Source organism: Physeter macrocephalus, chromosome 4 (assembly GCF_002837175.3).
Source record: "Physeter macrocephalus isolate SW-GA chromosome 4, ASM283717v5, whole genome shotgun sequence".
NCBI lineage: Eukaryota > Metazoa > Chordata > Mammalia > Artiodactyla > Physeteridae > Physeter > Physeter macrocephalus.
Genome location: NC_041217.1, coordinates 110,795,716 through 110,817,168, shown reverse-complemented (window position 1 = coordinate 110,817,168; position 21,453 = coordinate 110,795,716). Strand labels below are relative to the sequence as shown.

Genomic DNA, 21,453 nt, shown 5'->3' with positions numbered 1-21,453 from the left:
GAAATGACACTACTTTACTACAGAGACTAGTGCTTCCTATTTTCCTCACAACACAATTCTCATATAGACAAAGTTGGTATTTATTTTTAAGAAACGAAGACCCTGTCCCACCCAGGGAGTTCATAGCAGAACCAGGATTGGAACACACATCAACTGCTTCCTATTCCATTGGATGTTCTATTACATAAGAAAAGTAAAAAAGACAGTAGATGAGAGACAATAAGCTAAGGAAGGTAATAAAGCAGACTCCAATCTTTAGAAAGAGCTTCCTTTTATTTTCCCAAAGCCTTGGGATTACTTAGCAAGGTGTTACGGTGCCATGGAGTTCTCTAGAAATCTGTAATCCCCTATTTAATAATTAAGTACCTAGGTCAGATGTGCAAACTGGTGTGGAAATTTCTAGCATGTATAAGAAGCAAGATAGATATTAGAACATTTCAGCTCTAGAAGTGAGCTTCTCCTGGTTTATCAGGATGTACAGTCTCAGGAGATTCTAAGCCACACAACTTAAGAGAAGTGAAACCATTTACCTGTTGCTCAGAAAAAATGGATACTATGTGGACCAAAATGCTGACAAAAGTATTAATCCAAAAGTGTAGACAATAATGCAGAAGTGGAATCTGCCTTTGCATTTTGTATACATTTATAAGAATTCAATGTTTTAGTTAAAACAACCAAAATAGGCAATGATCATTTAGTATTTTTAGAGTGAGAATAATGTGGTAATGCTTCACATGGTAATCAGTGGAACCAGAGGAGATGAAATGCAGAAAATTAGAAATAGGAAAAAAATTTAAAAACACAAATATAAGTAATCTGGCTGAGAGACCTGAGGCTAAAATACAAAATCAAGCTAACTTCTGAGGAATCTACTTATTCTTTATTTGCAGTAAATGTTTCATGACAACGAGACTATTGCTTCAGTTTGGAAGAGTCAAAAACATAATGGGATTAGTTAAATTTGCTTTTTTAAAAAATAATCCCTTCATTTTCCACAAATTTGAGTTTTCCTTTGTACATCGCATTATGATGTAGAACATTTACTGAACAAATATCCATTTGAGTTTAAATGATATTAGGTTTTGATGATCTACCTATTTTTAGACTAAGGACTACGTGATTTTCTGAATTCACATTTTCATCATTTTAATGAAAATGAGGTAATATGTTGAAATTGTATTTTCTTAGATTGCATTAAGGTTTATATACTCTGTATTTTTCACACACACTGTCATATATTTTCCACAAAATCAGATATATTATAAACATGGGAATATATTAATGTTTTTACTGCTAACAGCATACCGTATTGCCATTTTAAAAAATAAATTTTATTATGTTTCTTGACCTTTTAAAAGTTATCTTATTCTATCACTAGCAACAGCAGCATCTGTAATAGAACAGACCTTGGCTAAATTTAGTTTTGCTATTATCCTTGAAGGTTTTTGTTACAACAGTGCCAATTTATGTGGTTTATGTCCGCTTGCATCTGTTCTTAGGACAAAATTTGGAATTTGCTTACTTTCACTGTATATTTCTACTTCTATATAAAATACTGAAGGCTGCCTTGCTGTAAAGTTATAAAAATGGTGTCATTTCTGTACAAAAGTCTAGACACTACTTTCCAAGCCAAAATTTTAGTATTTTTGATAACTATATAAAATAGTTCAGTTTAGGTCATTATAGTACCATTCAGTGTGTAACTCCCTAAATATAGTGAATAGCAGTATTTTTCCTATATTTTTAAAGAGGGAGACTAATTTGGCAATATTTCACAAGGACACATAGAAATGAAAGACGAAACTTCTGAAAGCTCCCAAAGTGTCTAACATACTGCTTAAGGAAAACTTAACCACAGAAAGAAAATTGGCTCAGTAGATTTTGTCTCTCACAAATACAACAAATTTTTAATAAATTCCAGCTCTGAAGGAAATTTATCAGCCACAAACAGGCCTTTTTGTTTATATAAGAAGAGTCTTTCAGATGGCCAGCAAGGGCATCTAGATATATTGTCTGTTATACAAAGCTCTTATCATCTGCTGATGGGTGACGTTAGACTCTCATTAAAGACAAACTTTTATCATGTTAGACCCAATACATCATTAGTTTTTCATAAGGGCTTGAACCACATTCTGACCACATCTTAAGCATTTTATATTACTTTGCATATCATGATTATGTTTCAAATATCTAATATAACTCATGTTTACTATTAAGACTATTTATATGCGGTCAGCCTTCTTGGGTCAAGACATTCCTGCTGAAACACTTGTTCAAATATTCCTCTGGAAATGACCAAATTCTCAAGCAACAAGTGCAAGTAAATTCTTGCACTAGATTTGTCAGTGTTCATAATTATACCACAGTTTATATTAAATAAATAAATTAATAAATACCGTGATTCCTTTATTAGTGAATGACTTGGTGTAGTTAGGTGTTTTCCAAACCTTAGTCAATAAAACACTAGTTCTGGGAGATGCATTTCAATAAGATACCATAGTGAAATTAGTTTAGGAACTAGTGTATGTCCCAGTCCCTCGCTGGGGACTCTCAAAGCATCTTAGAATACTAAAGACTCTTGATAGGTCCTGAAAGTAGAAGGAAACACATTCCAATTTATACATCCAATGTTTTCCACATTTACTTGACCGTGGTGATGGACATTTTCGTCACTATATTCTATATGTACATGAATAATCACTAAGAGATTACTCTCTGCAAATTAAAGATTATCTTACTTTCTACAAAAGAGCTAAATGTTAATCTTGTTTTAAGGCACTACAAGAAGTTTTCTAACACTTGAGATTATTTCAGGATGATTTATTTATAGTTTTAAAAGATTTTCAATCATTTACTATATGTATATTTATCTTACAAATTATTTGATAAAATAGGGAGATACTAAACTACCCACAGTGGTCTCATCTTTATCTGTCACTGAAAAAAATCAAAAATTCAAAGTTTAAAGATTTATAGAATATTTTTACTTTATAAAATAACAAATCTTTAAAAATACATTGAAAAAGTCAATATCTATATCACTTGTTGCTGAGGTATACATGCATTAAAGTTCGTATCATGATAGATTTTTATCCAAAAAATATTCAATTTCTTTATATACAATCATCTTATAGACAATGGTAATAGTGGCAATAAGACTAGGATATGCTTCTTATTGAGGTTTAGTATATTTTAATAGTGATAAAATTATAAATTCCTGAAAAAAATGTCATAGCTGAGATGCTGACTTATTTCTATTCAGATTAGTAATACTATTGTTATAATGATGCTAGAAAGATATAAAAATGTCATTTCTAAATTTTAGACCAGTCTACCTTCCAGCTAACTAAGAGAGGAATTGACACCAATTCTGTTTACTTAACCTGACTTTAATAGCAGGTAAAGTTATCCCCACAGTTCTACTGCTGACTCTACAGCAGAAGAAAATTACTGTGAAAATATATTTCATCACCCTGAAAGCTTAATTGAGAGCCAGTCTCTTCTACTACTAAAAACAGTGTGTGGGGGGGGAGGGGGGAACAGAAATAACCATTTGATGACATATGTAACTTTCTTATATTAAACATTTTTTATTATAGTAACATATCTGAGTAATTGAAATAACTTCACCATACAGATATCACATGCTGAAGCATGACAATGCAATACTAATTGCACATTGTGTTGACATTTCAAGCATATTTTCTGTAACAACATTTGCATTCATATACAGGTAGTAAAACACATGGGGATAATTTGAGTCATGATTCATGGTAGCAAATGTATTGCTTTCAAGCTAACCCTCAAACCCAGAATCTTCAGCAAATCTATTAATATTCAATGTAGTAGCATGTACATTAGTTATTGTATGAACCAACCAGCTCAGGACCAAGAAGTGTCATTGTTAGCCTTTGAGAGAGAAATATCAGCATTATCTGATTATTTTTATAAGGTAAGTCTTCTTACTAATTTAGAAAATATTAGTGTACTGAATGATGATTTTACCAATAGTTTTCAAATTAGCAGGTGGGGATAAAATAAAAACTTTATGTAGATCTTTTTAGGTAATACAGCCCAGTTAATGTGGAATGTTTCACCTGAATAGTTTTCCTTCAATACCCATAACAAGGCAAAAGAGCACCAAAAAAGGGCAAGAATCTCAAAGTGTGCAATTAGTTTTAATTTAACAATTTTTGGTCGCAAGACTGATATTTGTGGCCATTATCTTGGTTCACATGGATCCAGAAAATTAATGCTTTTTAGACACTGAAACTTCAACCTTGTTCTTAAAAATCTCAGCAGAAAAACTGAACTTGATCCAATAACACATCTTATAAGTTTTATTGTTGCTGAAGCAAAAATACACCACCATAAACCAATGTTTAAAAGGCAGGATTTCTCTTTTCTTGAATTTGTCCATGCAAAGGTCAAAACTTCAAATGGAACTTAAAGTTTAAAAAAGAAGAAGAAAAGAAAGAAAAAACAGTGTAAGGAGTAAAATTTTGATCATCAAAATACTTTCAAAATTTTAATGTATTGGTAAGTAGCATTAGTGCAAAATATTTAGATAACTAATTCAGTTCTTGAAAGCTTTATTAAATTTCTCAATTTAAAGAGAAAAGAAATTTTCAAAAATCATCAGGTCACAGGAACACAACTAATTGTACTTACACTTTTTATTGTTTAACCCTTAGAACCAAGTAAACTAAGACTCAAAACGTAAAACAGCATTACAGAACAGAAAAGGAAAGTATTTATTGTCACTCTTCTCAAGTATTTGCTATTATATTTTAAAGAATATACGTTTAAGAATGAATCAATGCTTTATAGAAAACTAGAAATAATAGAGTTTATGCAACTATCAATTTTTTGGTACTTTTGAAAATAAGTAATGTGGAAGTTTAGATTTAAAGAGAAGTTTTAATTGGAATGACTTTGTCATGCTAAAGAAGAAAGCATTTGGATTAATTTATATTAAAATGTGAAATTTAGAGTTAGATAACAAAATTCTATAATCATATACTTTCCAAATTAAAAAAAAGAATTAGAATGAAATCTTTTTCTTGATGTCTAGCAGCCACTATCATCTAGCTGTGTATAAATATTAGATGAGAAGAAGATTGGGGTTTTTTGCTTGAGTTTGGTTCATTTTAGTTCTGGGAGGAGGAATTAGTAGAAAAATTTTGTGTATTTAGACCTAATTCAGATATATGAAAAAATTTGTATAGATCTTTTTGCATCTGATAGAGGTTACCATTGGCATTTCCATATTTGATCCTGTTATAATTTCATTTTTACACATGCAACATAAATAAAATTTGTTGCTAATAATCATAATATGAATCACAAATAGTTCCTTCAACAGAATACATAAAGCAAATGGTAATTATTACAATGCTGGATTATTACAGTGAAAACTAATCTGCAATCTTATACAATGTTCATAGATGATAATTTAACATTAAAAGGTTACTTCTTGTACAATTCTGGAATCATTCCAAACATATACAGTTCTGGAAAGCATTAGTCACAGAATGAGCAGGGATGTATTTTTTAATAACAGAATGAAAATATGCTTTCATCATAAGTAAACCAAATTCCCTATCAAAATCTCTTGGTAAGATTGAATAGCTTCTGAGTTTTTCAGATAAAGTTATTTTCTCTCCTAGAAGAGAGAGAGTCAGACCCATACTATCACTTATAATGCTACGTTTTAACTCTATGAATAAACAATTTATAATAAAAACTAAGGAATATTTTATATCACTAAAATATTTCTATGGCCTCTAAAGACTTCCACGGTTTATTACTGTATCTTCTTTTCTTAGTTTCTCATTAGGGAATAAGCATTAACACAACTGTAGTCCACAGCATACCAGGTAGTATACATAAATAATGAGCACATGGCTTTTATTCACAATTTCATCATATCAGACTAGATCAGTATAAAGAGGCAAATGTGGGCAATAAAATTCTAGCACTCAAACAAAGCCAGACCTAGGTAGCTAGATGAATGAAAATGAAATTTGCTCATCAGTAACTAACTGGGTAGTTTCATACATTTAAATTTACTTTTTTTGTATTTTCCCCAGGGGGAGACATGTTAGACATTCTTTTTTTGTTTTAAATAAAAATTTCACTTTTATACAACTAAGAAAAGAACTTCCAAAGTACCCACTCCAGCAGATTAAGTCACCATTGTGATTTAAGCTAATGCAAGTGAGTGGCCAACAAACTGGGTTGATATCATATATCAGACACTTGAAATTGTGTCTCATTCATGAACAAATCATGAATTTCAATGAAAAATGACTAAAACTGCTCCATGAAAAGGCCTAATTGATGATCATTCTTATAATAATTATTTTAATATCCCAATTTTTGCATTATTTATTACAAAAAAATCTAAACATATTTAAGAATTCACAAAATGGCATCATAAACACTCAGAGCTACACTGCAATTTCCTTCATCCTGACATCCTTATCCTCTTTTCCCACAAAGACAATAACAAACTCTCTTTGGGATGCAATTAGCAAGGAAAAGTATCCACTGGAATACGGATGGTAGGTAGTCATAAAGAATCAAGTAGCCAGCAATAATTTAGGGAAGAACCTATTTTATCCTAATACAGCCTCAGAACATGGCTTTAAAAGCACAATATTATCAACTTACAACTTTGGGTTGCGAGTTATCCAGCTTGTGAATTAAAGCAGGCCAGTTTGCCCCTCTCAGTTCTCCTTCTGCTTTGGGACCATTTCTCAATTTACTGGAAATAGCTTTCAGGATAGTAAAAGGAGGTAAAACACTCATGAATGTTGCAAATAATTACCATCTGTGAGAAAATAAAACTACTGGGAGAAGTTTAAATAAAATTTTAAAAGGTGAATATTACAATCTCTAAGGATTTCCATGGTACTATTTATATTTGTATAGAAAACTGAAAACTCACTCATTGTTTTTGACACTGTAAGCAAAAAAAGGAAGTAAACTGCTATGAAACTTACACATAATAACTTTGGACAAGAAGAAAACTTCAAACTCTATTTTGATTTTTTTTTAATTCTCAAGGGCACATCGATGACTAATAATATTTAGTAATCAGAATCTTCTATTTGCAATAATTTAGATTCTTTTCTATGGTGCAATATGAAACTCTATATTAGTCTTTGCAATGTAAGTTGGTCTCAGCATTCAGAGACTTATAAAATAAGTGTGACACATCGTTCTGTAACACTGAAATAAGTTTAAAATATCAGCTCTTTGAACAGAAGAAATTGTATTTGACCATATGTACTCATCAGAGATACACTTTCCAAAAAAAAGTGAGTGGTAACAGTGGCAAGAGATACAAAAATCATATGGAACGATTTTGTCATTACCACCATTTTCTGTTCCCTTTATGTGACTCCCAATAAAAAGTAAAAATACAAGCTAGTAAGTTTTATTTTTAACCCACTGGATTGTCTTCCATTTTAGATCATAATATGACCTTACTAGATCCTTACTGAAAATTTACATTATCACTTTCACAAGTAGCTAAATTTCCACACTGAGGGATAAAAATCTTGGAGAATCTGGTTGGGATTTTTATAGTACTTTACAGTGTGCTATAGTAATGACAAACCTGTTTCTTACTTAATCCTATCATCAAGCAACACCAGGCTTCTAATTTTTGTTTTCATTTTAAATAGCTACTATATATGAGAATTAATAAGGTAATTTACTATTAATGCTTTTTCAAGTCAAAAGACATATTACCTAGAAAATAATTTAACACTGTAATGGGATCTTCAAGATCAATTCTGTTTTATATACTCTGAAGCAAAAATAACATTTGTAGTAGGAAGGTATTAATTATAAACCTAGCAAATTCTAGACATTCATATATTTGTGTAAACAATTTTAACATGGTTTATTACATTTCCAGAAAGGTTAAATCTTATATCCAGTTTCCTGCTAATTCTTCCTTCATATACTATAATAAATATATATGTTATTTGAGTGCATGTGTGCATATAGTTTCACACACATATATGTCATATATACATGAAACAGCACTTAATGGTCACTGTCTTTGCAATGTTAAGTTGGGAAAAATATGAATTGCTATTATGCATAACCCATGGCGATCTTCCCTCTGTTTCACAAATGGTCATACCGGGATGTAAACAAAACATTGGAGCGAGCCATTCCAGGTGAACTGTATTTCAAGTTGTAGGTTGGTGTTCTCATGAAGAATTGGGTACTTCCTGGTAGTAAATACCTAAAAATGATAGTTAAAAAGTTAGACTTTACAAACTAATATTAACATCTCTCTCTAAAATATTATGTGGTTAATAATTTGTACATCTTACATGAGAAATGATACTATAACAATGCAACCCACATAAAAAGATATCCTCTCCTGAGTTGAGGAGGGGAGGCAGGGAGAGGGTCATAAAGCCTCACCCAAAGAGTTGAATATAGATGTAACATGTGATCTTAGTGTCCCGAGACATCCCATAAAGAGCCATGAACTCACATGCTAGGAGACTGTTTATATGACTCATGTTAATTTGGAATTCATCACTCACCTCTGTAAATAATGTGTGTAACCAGTCATATATTTCTTAAAAACATGTGACATGAGAATTTGGCTAACCAATTAAAATAATTGTTTCAAGGATGTTGAAACCATTGATTATAATTTAATAAATATATCATTGATGTGTTATGACTATAGGTAATCTAAAAGAAAAAGTTAAAGATTAACATTCATAACTAGATTGTAGATTTTATATTTTTGGACTACTGGGTGCTTGTGATTACAGCAAACCAAAAACAATCATAATTACAGGTTGCATGCAACCTTTGCAGCCAAATATATTTCAGAATACATAAATTTTTCAGTTTTTAGGACACTGTAGTGTATATATTATATATAATGTAACATCATCAGGGTCTTGGGGCAGCATCCTGTAAACAAATCATTAATATTTCTTTAGTGAAATAGAGAAATATTCACAATAAATTGGAAAAAGACTATAAACAACTTCGTGTCAATTCAGATGTGCCAATAAATGGGTTACTTTTATTTTATTTTTATTAGTTTGAGTTTTCAGAGCTTTGGGATTCAGTAATTGCAAGTAGGAGTGTGTGCCTGTATAATCTGTTTTCTCTGGAAAACCTCTGATTAGCATTAGGCCAGTCCAATCTATATGTCGAGAGAGAAATGATCAAGGAAATCCACATGAGCAAATGCAAATAAGCATCACTATTAAAAGCGTTAAGTCCTGGTAATGATGAGAAGGACATGCTAGAAAGTCAGGACAAAGATATCTATAAAAAATTCCAAGAGCAGAAGTAGCAACAGAAGGAGATTTATAATTAGTCTTGAAAAAAGAAACGAAGGTAGAGCATCAAATCACTTATTTTCTTCACTTGACTTTAGCATCTTCCAGCCACAGTATCATACTTCCAAAGACACATGAAGAAACTGAAGGCCAAGGATTAGCTACCTATTCTATATGAAATAATGTTGATAACTACTAACCTCTGTGTCAATGGGAAATTACATTTATAGTTGTGTTATATGAATTTTGTAGAAGAATATGAATTCATTATGATCAAACTGCATACAGCATTCAGATTAAAATGGCAGAATTCTCCATAATATTCATAAACATCATTTCATCATGAATTATCTGATCATAGCCCCTAAATCTATTACTTAATATCACAAACTATAAATAATTGCTCAAATCATTAAGTTAATAGAGCAGTTAAATAATATACAACAAGCTAAATTAAATCAAAATTGCACAATGGGTGATGAATAATGAAACAATTGATTTCTCACATCACAGATTATATAAATTATTTTCTTAATATCACTTAGGTAATTTATATGGATTAATTATTATGTCAAGAGCTAGTGGAGTCATGATGATTGATCTGATATCTTCTGCCAGGAAAAGGCTACCCTTCCTATCTAGGGCAAAGGTGCAAAAGAAACTAAAGTGTTTGATCAAAAACCACTATTCCATATTAGTTGAGAGTTATTCTGTCTTCCACTGAAAATACATTCTGATTTCATTGATAATTATTATAGTAAACAGTAACTTTCTTTTGAAGAATTTCCAAGCAGTAGTTACTACTGACATTACGATAACATTCACATAGCCTTCTGAGCTAAAGATCTCCATTTTCACAGATGAAAAAATAAAACTACAAAGTCCAGGGTTACAGCGAACTTATACTATTTTTTTAACACTATTTTGTATTTTAAAAGTGTTTTTGTGTGCCAGGACCATTATAATTGATTTAAAAATATTAGTTATTTCTAATGATTCTCTATGGTAGGTATTATTATCAGCTCCATTTTAAAGATGAAAACACCAGAGTGCACAGGAGTTAAATGCCTTGCCCACAGGCACGTAGCTAGTAAGTGGCAGAGCCAGGATTCAAAGCCATTTGGTCTCACTCCAGAACCAGTGCTCCCAGCAACTATACTATACTGTCATTTCTGTGTGAATCCCAATTTTAAAACTAAAGGATATAATGATTATACTCATTTTTTTCAGAAATATAAAGTATAAAAAACCTAGAAAGTAGAAAAATATTACACATCCACAAACCTAAACTTTTTAATAGAAGCAGAAAAGGCTAAAATAAAACTTTTTTAAAGACGTAGAAAGGAAAAGAAATTCAGTGTGAACTAGAGGAAGCATATAAAATCACATTGGAAGAAACACTTTGCTTCCCTAAAGCAAGTGCTGTGGGATATTTTAAAGCATTACAGGGAAACACAATGGATTATTTGCCTTAATATCTCCATTAGTATCTCTTGGGAGATCCCACACTAGCGGAACATCAAAGATTATTTTTGAAATGTTCTTTGCAATGAAGTTAAATAATACAATTTGATTTTTTTTAGCAGGAAGAATCTCTAGAAAGTGGATCTATAGACTGTATCTAAAGAGTTTGTGCTAAAGCACCAAAAAACGTGAAGTTTCCAGCTTTATTTTTATTGTAGCTTACTCTCGAAGTACAAAAATAGCTAACTCGTAGCTAACTCATCCCAAGGAGAAACACCTCAGACTACCCTATTTGCATCACACACATACCCTTACTCCTCATCTCTGAGACTAGCTAGGCACATCTTCACATATCTATCATATTGGGGAACACAAGGTAAATAAAGTTCATCGCCATATTTGGGCTGTGTTCTTTTTAAGTTTTTTAAATTTTGGTAGAATATATATAACATGAAGCTCCTTACCATTTTTAGGTATGCAAGTTCAGTGCATTAAATACATTCACAATGGTTGTGTAACCATAACTGTGATCTGGTTCCAGATCTTTTTCATCATCTCAAACAGAAACTCTGTACCATTAAACACTAAATCCCCACTTCCTCCTCCTCCAGTCCCTGGTAGTCTCTATTCTGCTTTCTATCTCTGTGAATTTGTCTGTTCTAGGTACCTCATATAAGTAGAATCATACTATATTTGTCCTTTTGTGTTTGGCTTATTTAACTTAGCACGTTTTCAAGGTTCACCCATGTTGTAGCATGTATCAGAATTTCATTCCTTTTTATATAGGCTGAATAATATTTTATATTTATAAATTTTATATAATATGTAACAGTATTATATTTATATTTATAATTTTATATAGGCTTAATAATATATGTATGTTCCACATTTTATTTATCCAGTCATCTGTTGATGGACATTTGGGTGGTTGCCACCTTTTGACCTCTGTGAATAATGTTGCTATGAACATTGGTGTACAAGTATTGGTTTGAGTCCTTGTTTTCAATTCTTTGGGGTATGTACATACGAGTGGACTTGCTGGGTCATATGGTAATTCTATATTTAACTTTTTGAGGAACTGCCACTGTTTTCTACCGCAGTCACACCATTTTATATTCTGAACCAGTGCCAGCTTCTCAATGTCCTTACCAACACTTGTTTTGCATTTTAAGTATAATAGCCAGTACATTGTATTGTGGTTTTAACTTTGATTTGGGGGGAAGCCCTAGTTTCAAGTCCCACCTCTTGTCATATGATAGCAACATGGATTTGGATGGGCCATTTAACCTCTTTGGGCCTCAGTTTTCTCACTGGTGAAAAAAGCCCAATAGTTTCTGCCATGCCTGTCTCACAGAGTATGGAACCAATTAAACAGTGCACATAGGTGGAATATTATTATTTATGTGTTATTAACATCAACCTTATTAGCCACACCATGCCTGTTTTAAGATAGATGTATCAAGCTATCTTAGCCTAAGATCAAAATGGTACCATGTATTTCACTTGATTTTTAAAACTTTTTAATCTTAAAATATAGCACACATTCAAAAAGTGCATAAAACATAAATGTCCAGTAAATGAATAGTATAAAGTGATTACTTATGTAACCGCTACCCAGGTTGAATGACTGAATATTGCTAGCATCCCAGAGCCCTGTATTACAGCACCCTTGCTCCCCATAAAGCTACCCACTATCCAGACTTCAATGGTAATTACTTCCTGTTTACCACCTAAGTACACATTCTGTAAACACTATAATTCAGTTTTCCCTGTTATTTTATTTAAAAATAAATAGAATGAAGTATGTATTCCTTTGGATCTGGCATCTTTTGCTCAACGTTTTGTTTGAGACTCATCCATATTGCTATGTTTACATGCAGTTTGTTCATTTTTGATGCTGTATAATATTTCATTGAGTGGATATTACAAAAAAATGTGTCCATTCTTCCAGAATAGACATTTGGGTTATTTCCCATTTTTAGCTACTATAAGTAAATGCTGCTATGAATAATTCTAATTATGCTGTTGATGTACATGAGCATACATTTCTGCTTAAAGTTATTGGGAACAGAAGAGCTGAGAAAATGGTAAAACTTAGTAGGTGATGCCAAACTTTTTTTAAAAGGTAACAATTTTCACTATCATCAGCAGTGTAAGAGAGTTCCGATTACTCTACATCCTGATCAACTCTTGGTCTGAAAGATGGGTTTCGCATTTCCCTGAATAGGAGCTTAAACAGTTTTTCAAATATTTGCTGTCTTAAAAAAAAACTTTTGTGAAGAGGCTCTTCAAGTATCTTCCCCATTTTTCCATAGTGTTTTATTTTCTTCTTAGAAATCTGTAGGAGTTCTTATACAGTCTGTATAACAATCTTTTGTAGGTTATATGGGGTGCAAAACCATCTTCCATCTTGAGGCTTGCTTTTTCAACTTCTTAATGGGGTCTTCTGATGAACATATGCTCCTAATTTTAATATAGTAAAATTTATCTTTTCATTTATGATCTGTACTTTTCAGCCTGATATTTTATAATCTTTGCATACCTCAAGTCATGAAAATATTCTCCTATATTATCTTCTCAAATCTTTAGTTTTGCCTTTCACATCTGTGTACTCAATTCTTTGGAAATGATTTTGTATATGGTGTAGGTAAAGGCAAGTTTCTTTTTTTATTATTATTTGGAAACCTAATTGCCCCAGAACCATTTGCTTAAACAAACTTTTTTCCCATTTGTTATAAGTTAAGTGTCCTTTGTCATAAATCAATTCCCTACATATGCCTGTATCTATTTATGACCTTTCTGAATGGTTCCATTGGTCTATTTGTCTATCCTTTTAGCATTATTACACTGTCTTAAATTACTATAGCTTTATTATAATTCTTAGTACACTGTAGTTAATAAATTCTACTATTTTATTATTCTAGTTCAAGAATGTCTTATCTATTCTTGACCCTTTGCTTTTCTGTATAAATGTCAGAACACGCTTTGGTCAAATTTTGCACCCTCCAAAAAACATTGTTGAAATTTATATGAGTATTACATTGAATTTATAGATGTGAAGAACTATTTGAGAAGAAATGACATATTCATATCGATTTCAATGATGAATAAGGTATAACTTTCCATCTTTTACATTTTCCTACTTAAAGGTCTTACACATTTTTGTTACATTTATTCCTAAGAATTATTCTTTGATGCTATTGAAAAATGATATTGTATCTAAAATGTCATATTCTAGCTGTTTGTTATTAATATAGAAAAAATACAATTGATTTTATCCCAACTTTGATTTCATCAAAATTGTTAAATTTACTTAATAATTTATCTGTAGATTTACTTAGATTCTGTGAACACAATCATATCCATTAGTATGAGTTTTAGTTCTTTCTCTCAAATCCAATGCCTTTTACTTCTTTGGCATGCTTCCTTGAACGAGCTAGGTCCAATACAATGGTAAATAGACGCGGTAATAACAGGCAATCTTGTCTCATTTCTCATCTCAGAAGGAAAGCCTTCAACATTTCACCATTAAGTATATGATTGTAGGGTTTTTGTAGTTATCCTTTATTAGATTAAGGAATTTCCATTTTGTTTCTAACTTGCTAAGCATTTTTGAAGCATGAATGTAATATACTGAATTATAACAAGTGACTTATCCATATATTTTAAAATGATTTTTTATTCTACTAAAATTACATTGATCACTTTTTAATGTTATTGTACCATTAAGTTGATGCAATAAACAAAAGTTAGTCATGGTACATTATCCTATTTAAGGTTTCTGGGTTTGTTTTGCTAATATTTTATGTAAGATTTTTCCATCTATGTACAGGAGTGAGATTAAACTGTCATTGTCCTTTGCCATAATGTCCTGGTCAGGTATCAAAGGTATGGTAGCCTCATAAAACAAGCTAGAGAACATTCCTTCCTTTTATCTCTTCTCTGGGTGGGTTTAATTATTTAGAATTAGATAGTAATTCTCTCTTCTCTGGATGGGTAGAATTAGATAGTAAAGACCTATGAATCTGGACTTATCTTTGTGGGAGGGTTTTTAATTATTGATTCAATGTTTTCAATAATTAAGAGTAAATCTTCTTCTCATTTTTGGTAATATGTGTTTTTCAAGGAATTTGTTAACAATCTAAATTACCAAATTTATCAGCATGAAATTATTCATATTTCTTATAAAATTTTCAATATTGGTAATATCTGCAGTAACATCTCTATTTCTATTCTTGACGTTAACTATTTTTGTCTTATATTTTGATCAGTCTCACCAGTTCTTTATCAATTTTATTAGCCTTTTAAAAAACCCACTTTTGCCATTTTGATCTTCTTTATTCCATTTGCATCATTATATTAATTTCTGCTCTCATTTTTATTATTTCCCTTTTCTGTATTCTTTGGGTTTACTTTAGTATCATTCTGTCACCATTCAGGACGGTTGCTTAGACCCCTCCCTAATATGTTCAGTTAAGTCTATAAGTATCCCTATAATAATGATTTATGTACATACTGTTTTTATTTGTAATATTTTTGTTATCATTCAGTTAAAAATATTTTCTTACATTCATTATGATTTCTTCTTTGACTTATGGGTTATTTAAAGTATATTTTTTATCTTTCCAAAGTATGGATTTTCTGGATATTTTGTTATTTTTAATAGCATGTGATGAGAAACAATACTCTGTGTGATTTCAATTTTTCAAACTATGTTTTATTATTCCACTATATAGTTGATTTTATAAAAGATTCAGATATGCTTGGTGTATTGTATTCTGAGGTCACTGAATTCACTATTATGTGACAGTTAAATCTGTTAATCATATTGTTAAAATGTTCTTTGTCTCTAATTTTTTGAGAAGTATATATTAAAATCTCCCACAATGGTTGTAGATTTGTCTGTTTTTTCCTGTAATTCTGTCAACTTTTGCTTTGCAAAACATCTGGGACATTGTCACTTGAAGGAATCTACGGTGTTTATCAAGGCCCCAATCTTTGACAGGCCCTGAACTCCAACTTTTTTCCCTTAGGCCCATGAGTCTGTCAAAAGCATTATTCAGTACTAACAAGTACTCACTAACAAGTACCTGGTTTTAACTCTCTGATGTCTTCAAGCAAATTCTTGTTGTCATCAGAGGACTTGTCCAAATACCTAGTGCTTGCTCTATTACCAAAGGCAGAAGCCCTAACTCAGTGGTTTTTAAAAAATGTTTTTAGCCACATAAATGAGCTTATATGGAAGCTCAGTACATGAAAGATAGATAGAAATACAGAGATGCTGAGACTGAAAATTGTTTGGCGATCCCAAAGCTTTCCAAATAAGTCTAGTTACAGTGAAATATTGAGCTGGTCCCAAAGACTCTAGTATCTTGGAGATATGGGTATAGCTATAGATATAGATATGTATATAGAGACAGAGATAAATAGAGATAGAGATAGAGATGACCATCTGTGTATAAATATCAATTATATTTGCTTAGTTATGAGTCTACCTCTGAGAAATGGCTTCTCAGTTGGTATGCCTATTAAATTGTTATTTCTGTGAGACTGCAAGTTTGAAGGCCACTCTCTTCCATGTAATAGGTGACACATACACTTTTAAGCCTTTTAAGAAATATCCTGCAGATATGTGGTCAAAATAAAGATGGTACATGAACCTGACTGATGTTAGCTCTATTTTCTTCTCTTTTAATTTTACAGATAAATTAGCCAAATATATATCTCCTCATAAAATATTTAGGTATACCTTACACATTATTTATATTAGGCATATTTATATTTACTTATAAACATAAATTTATATGTTACTAGGCATACTTCAAAAATGAAATTTATCAATCTATTAATAAATATGAAATTAATTGACTCCTACATATAAAGTAAAATGCTATAGGTTACTAATCTACATGGGAAAGAATATATGGACACTTTTTCCATGTTTTTAAATTAATGTGACATTGACTTGGACTTTAATAGCTAGATATTAGGAGGACATGTTTCTATCTCTTCTTTGTTTCCAAGTAAAACTTTCACCAATATAAACTTTCTGGACTCTTACCAGAAGTGAGTTATCTAATTTGCAGGTTTAAAAGAAGGAACCAGGCAGGCTTGGTTCAGCTCCTTTCTCTTTTTGGGTCGGCCTATCTGCAGAAAGAATGCATTTTTACTTGCTCTCCTGCCAACATGAATAGAATTAGACTTCATGGGATAGTGCTAGTAGAAGGTTTAGATTGATCCAGCTCTGTCTTTGACTGGACAGGTACATTTAATTCTGAAATTCAATATTAGAAAACTCACTTGGCTCACATCTACTCCATGTCCCTCAATAGCTTTCCTCAGTAATGAAGCTACATTTTGATGATCACCTGTCTGACTCCTACATTTCTCTCTCAAATGGTTCTGAACTTGGGAAGGAATGAAAGACTGGCCCACCCCTCCCCTAAAATGCTTATAATCACTCCACTAGGGTCATAGTGAGTGTTTATCAGACTCCGGAACTCAAAATTCCAAGCTGAGGAATATTTCTTCCGACCACTAGACACGGAAGAAAATAAAAAGGACTGAAGCAACTGTAAAGTATAATTTCTCCCTACAGAATAGACAGGAAGACTCATGCTATTTTGCTCACCCACAAAAGTTACAAGATCCCTCAACAGAAAATGGGTTATGAAATCAGGAATTGCAAGAGGATATTAAAGAGTTTGAAACCATCCTTCCTAGACTGGAATTTAAGATTTTCCTGCTCATGCTCCCAGAGTTTCATTTCTTAAAGAGAAGGCTCTTCATTTATATGTTGTAATGTCTTAAAGATGGCCATCATTCTTTTAAATCATATGAGAATATTAATGAAAGTAATATAAGCTTTATTCAATAATTTGCTTCAAACCATTAAAACTGTAGAATACAGCTTTGATATTTACATATTTTAAATATTAATGTCTAACTTTACCATTTTTGTGATCAGTCAGCTTCCGTTTGCAGGGGGAGAGTTAAAATAGGTTAAAGGTACTACATTATACTACTATAGTATAATGACAGAATACAAGACAAACAAACATTAAAAATATATCTCTCAATACTTTTTTGTGAAAAGTGTTCCAAACCATTCTGCTGTTGAAGGTCAATTTTGTAGAAAGTTAGCTATATTATATTCCCTGTGATCGTTTTAATAAACAGATCAATTTCTAGATGTTTCAAAAAGAAAATCCAAGTTATGGTAGTTTCATTTTCCTCACTGTCTATTCAACTGTTAGCAGATCCTATTATCTTTTGACTATCACTTAGTTTTTCAAAGTCATGGTTTATTCTCTTCTATCCTGAGAGTACTACAACTTACACATACTAAAAGTCACATATTCGTCTTTAATTCTAAATGGAACTACGACTGTCTTGAGAAGTGCTAAATTGTACTTCCTGTTTACTCGTGTATCTTTGCAGCTTAAAATATTTTCATACTTTTGGAAAACTACCTATTTTAACTGGACAATATTTATAAAAATACAGTTTTTAAATGGAACTTAAAATCCACCTCCCACAGATCTGTTTGGTGATGAAGGGAATGGTAGAGGCATACTGAAAAATAAAAATTAAACTAAAGGCATCTTCTCAACTATATTAGGATAAAGGACAAATGTTAAAATATCCCTACTGGGGGAAAAATTAAATTTATTACCCTATTGGATGCTCTTACTTGGCTTTTGAAAGCAAAAGTATATAAGTTAAATAATATCATCTCCATGTAGGTTATTTCTGTCACCTCCGGGTTTGTGATTGCTGTCCTTGTTCAGTCCTTTAAAGGTAAAGATTGTTCAAATTAAAAGAATCTTATAGATAATAGCATGTTTGAATTTTTAGTCTTTAGCATTTTCTCTAGCCATATAGACAAAAAGAGACTTTCAATTTCAAACTGCATTGTGGCATTACTTTATATAAAACTCACAGAGTCTAGGAAATGTAAACCAGTACCTGGAATTACCCCAATTGGTACCAATGCCTGAGAGTGATCCTCTTGAGTCAGTTGCATATTTGTAAACCACTAGCAGGCACTGTTTACAAAGCTCGACCAGGCGCTGGCAACACTGGAGCTGCAAAGGAGTCACCACCTCCGGGCTTTTACTGAAAATACTCTCCCAAGAGGATCTGTTGGCATGGAAACAGACATGATCTCATGTGGCTGTTAAAAATGGCAACCAACTATATCACTTACCTAGCAACAAACCCATTAAAAAAACGTAGAAATGGCCTCACACATTTGAAGTGACTACAGATGGTTGAGAGGTATAAAGTAAATATACAAATTTGGAAATTAATCTTTACATTTAAAAAAACACAACATAGAATTCATATCTTTAAAGACTTCACTGCTGCTAGCTCTAAGTAACAGGATGGCTTTGCAACACCTCCTAAAAATTGAGTTACTCTACATTAAAGTAATTGTAAAATACTGAGCTAATTTCTCACAAGTTTGGTACGCTAAGAATTTACATTTTCTAGGAAGCTACATTTATTTTTATATTAATAATGATCCCACAAACAAATTAAAAAGTTGCTGCAACTTAATTTGTGATCTCTTAATTGTGATCTCTCAGATTCTCTCTGAGAATTTAGGTTAATCCTTTGCTTATGACCACCCCTTTCAAAACACTTTCATATGTAATTATGTCCATGATATTCCTAGAGCACAGGTTCTATACTGTAGAAGTAATGTAATCTCCACAAGTCCTGCCCTACTGCAGTTCCAAAGGTAGCGTCTTCCCTCCTTCAGTGCACTCAGCTTAGTGCACACCAGGCAGTAGTACATACTGTCTTGGTAAATTTAAATGTGTGCATGCATGCGTGAGTGCGTGTGTGTGTACACATATATATGTATTCACAATTCCTAAGCTGATTGTCATGGCCCAAATCAGGAAACACCTTATCACCCTACCACCATCGAGAAAGGGAGAGAGAGACAGAGAGAGAGAGAGACTGACTTATTTCCTTAGTGTAACTGAAACTCCTTTCAATCCTCAAGGGGAAGGTTTGCTTTAAGACTTGGTAATGGTTCAAGTCTCATTATACATAAACCAATTCGCTTAACCCGCAGAGAGAGAAAAGACTAGATTTTCAGAAAGAAAAAAATATTAAGGAAAATATTTTTCTGAAGAAATGTACTTCCCAGTGGGAAGTTCAAAGATTCCATTTTCAATCTTCTGTGGATATTTGATATCTTTGGAATTTAAAAAAATGCTTTAGAAACTCAGAAAGGTATTTTTTAGTAGAAAGGCTACTGTTTATTTTTTCAGGAGAAACATGGGCCCAAAAAGACAGCATGTCATCAGTGAATGACAGATTTTCTTAAAGGGAATAAGATTCAAATAAGTAGATTGAAAGGAATAAATTTTCTTCCACATTCTAAGATGTTCAGGGCTAAATACAATACTGTTTTTATTATTTTAAAAGGGATTAAAAGTTACCTTCATTCAAGAAATAGTAATATGCTAGTTAAATTAACTCTAAAAATTTAAATTATTACCAAATATAAGAAAAACTAGATATGATATGCATGTGTTTATATCTCTATATTTGTGTGTATATAGATATATCTCTAATTTACTTGATGTAATCAAGAAAAACAGGAGAACACCAATTAATAAGGGAATATGTTTATAACTAATAAGTCTTGATCTAGCAAGGCTTACATGCCTAGGCTCAGAGAAATCAAAATTTCATACAAACGTAAATACACAAAGAAAACATTCTGACTCTCTGACTCTCAGCTGAGCACTTTTACTTTCTCTCCCCTGGGATTCTGGGTATTTCTGTAAAAGCCTACCTCCATCACCACCCTCCCCCCTGAATTTGAATATATTTATATTTTGATACTTTGGAGCCATCTGATTAGATTCACTATCAGGTTACTCACATCACAGTAATTTTTCTTTTGCTGACTTGTAGTACAGACATAAGTAAAGAACACATAAAATGGAGGAAAGGCAAAGGACCTTCTTCAAATAACACCTTAATTTGATGTAACACTCTGAGTAATATGTGAGTTATAATATAAGCAGCTTTGGCTTCTCATTCTCTCATTGTTCCTTAAATATTTAAAATAAACATATGAATCAAGGTTCTCTACCTAATTTTGGTGTGTATGTTCACCACCACTGACCAAAGACCACATTCTACTCTATTAATCCATATTTAAGTGTCAAAACTCCAGAATCACTCATAAAGAAAAAAGAAAATGACCAGGACTTGCTTTGTTTGGTACTAGGCTAATGGCACCCCCTCTGCACAAAAGAAACCTATTCTTCAACCTGAATGTTTTTGAACCGTGTCCCCTCCCTCCTACCCACTACCTGGCACAGCTGAATAATATGAAATGTCTCTAGAACACTACAGTATCTCAATTTTCAATACTAACACAAAAATTTTAAGAAGGTGAAAGGATGGAGAAATAATTTAAAATACCAGTGCCTTTATCAAAGAGCCCAGGGTCTTATCTTCCTGCTTTCTAAATCTAAATTCCAAGGAAATGGGAGGGCCAAAATCTATGAATTCAAAAAGAAAAATTAAATGGTTAAAAAGTTCTCTCCAGCACTCCCTAATCCTCAGAGAAATATGAAAAGAAATGACTTCAAATGACATTTTTAATAATATAACAATAAGA

At 31.9% G+C, this 21,453-nt stretch overlaps 1 protein-coding gene across 6 annotated transcripts in view; it reads right to left on the bottom strand.

The window, feature by feature from the left end:
- Positions 1 to 3,533: 3,533 nt before the first annotated feature.
- Positions 3,534 to 21,453, bottom strand: part of TTLL7 (tubulin tyrosine ligase like 7) — a 153,509-nt gene continuing 135,589 nt past the window's right edge. For 2 of the 6 annotated variants that reach the window (XM_007116755.4, XM_024119821.3), the window contains exons 20-21: positions 18,768 to 18,941; positions 3,534 to 8,266 (exon numbers count right to left, since the gene is read on the bottom strand). In XM_007116755.4, the coding sequence (XP_007116817.2) occupies positions 8,146 to 8,266; positions 18,768 to 18,941 (295 nt within the window). In that variant the 3' untranslated portion in view covers positions 3,534 to 8,145. The remainder of the gene's footprint in view (positions 8,267 to 18,767; positions 18,942 to 21,453) is intronic. The other 4 variants (XR_003679579.2, XM_007116756.4, XM_028489213.2 and 1 more) reach the window with 4 other exon arrangements.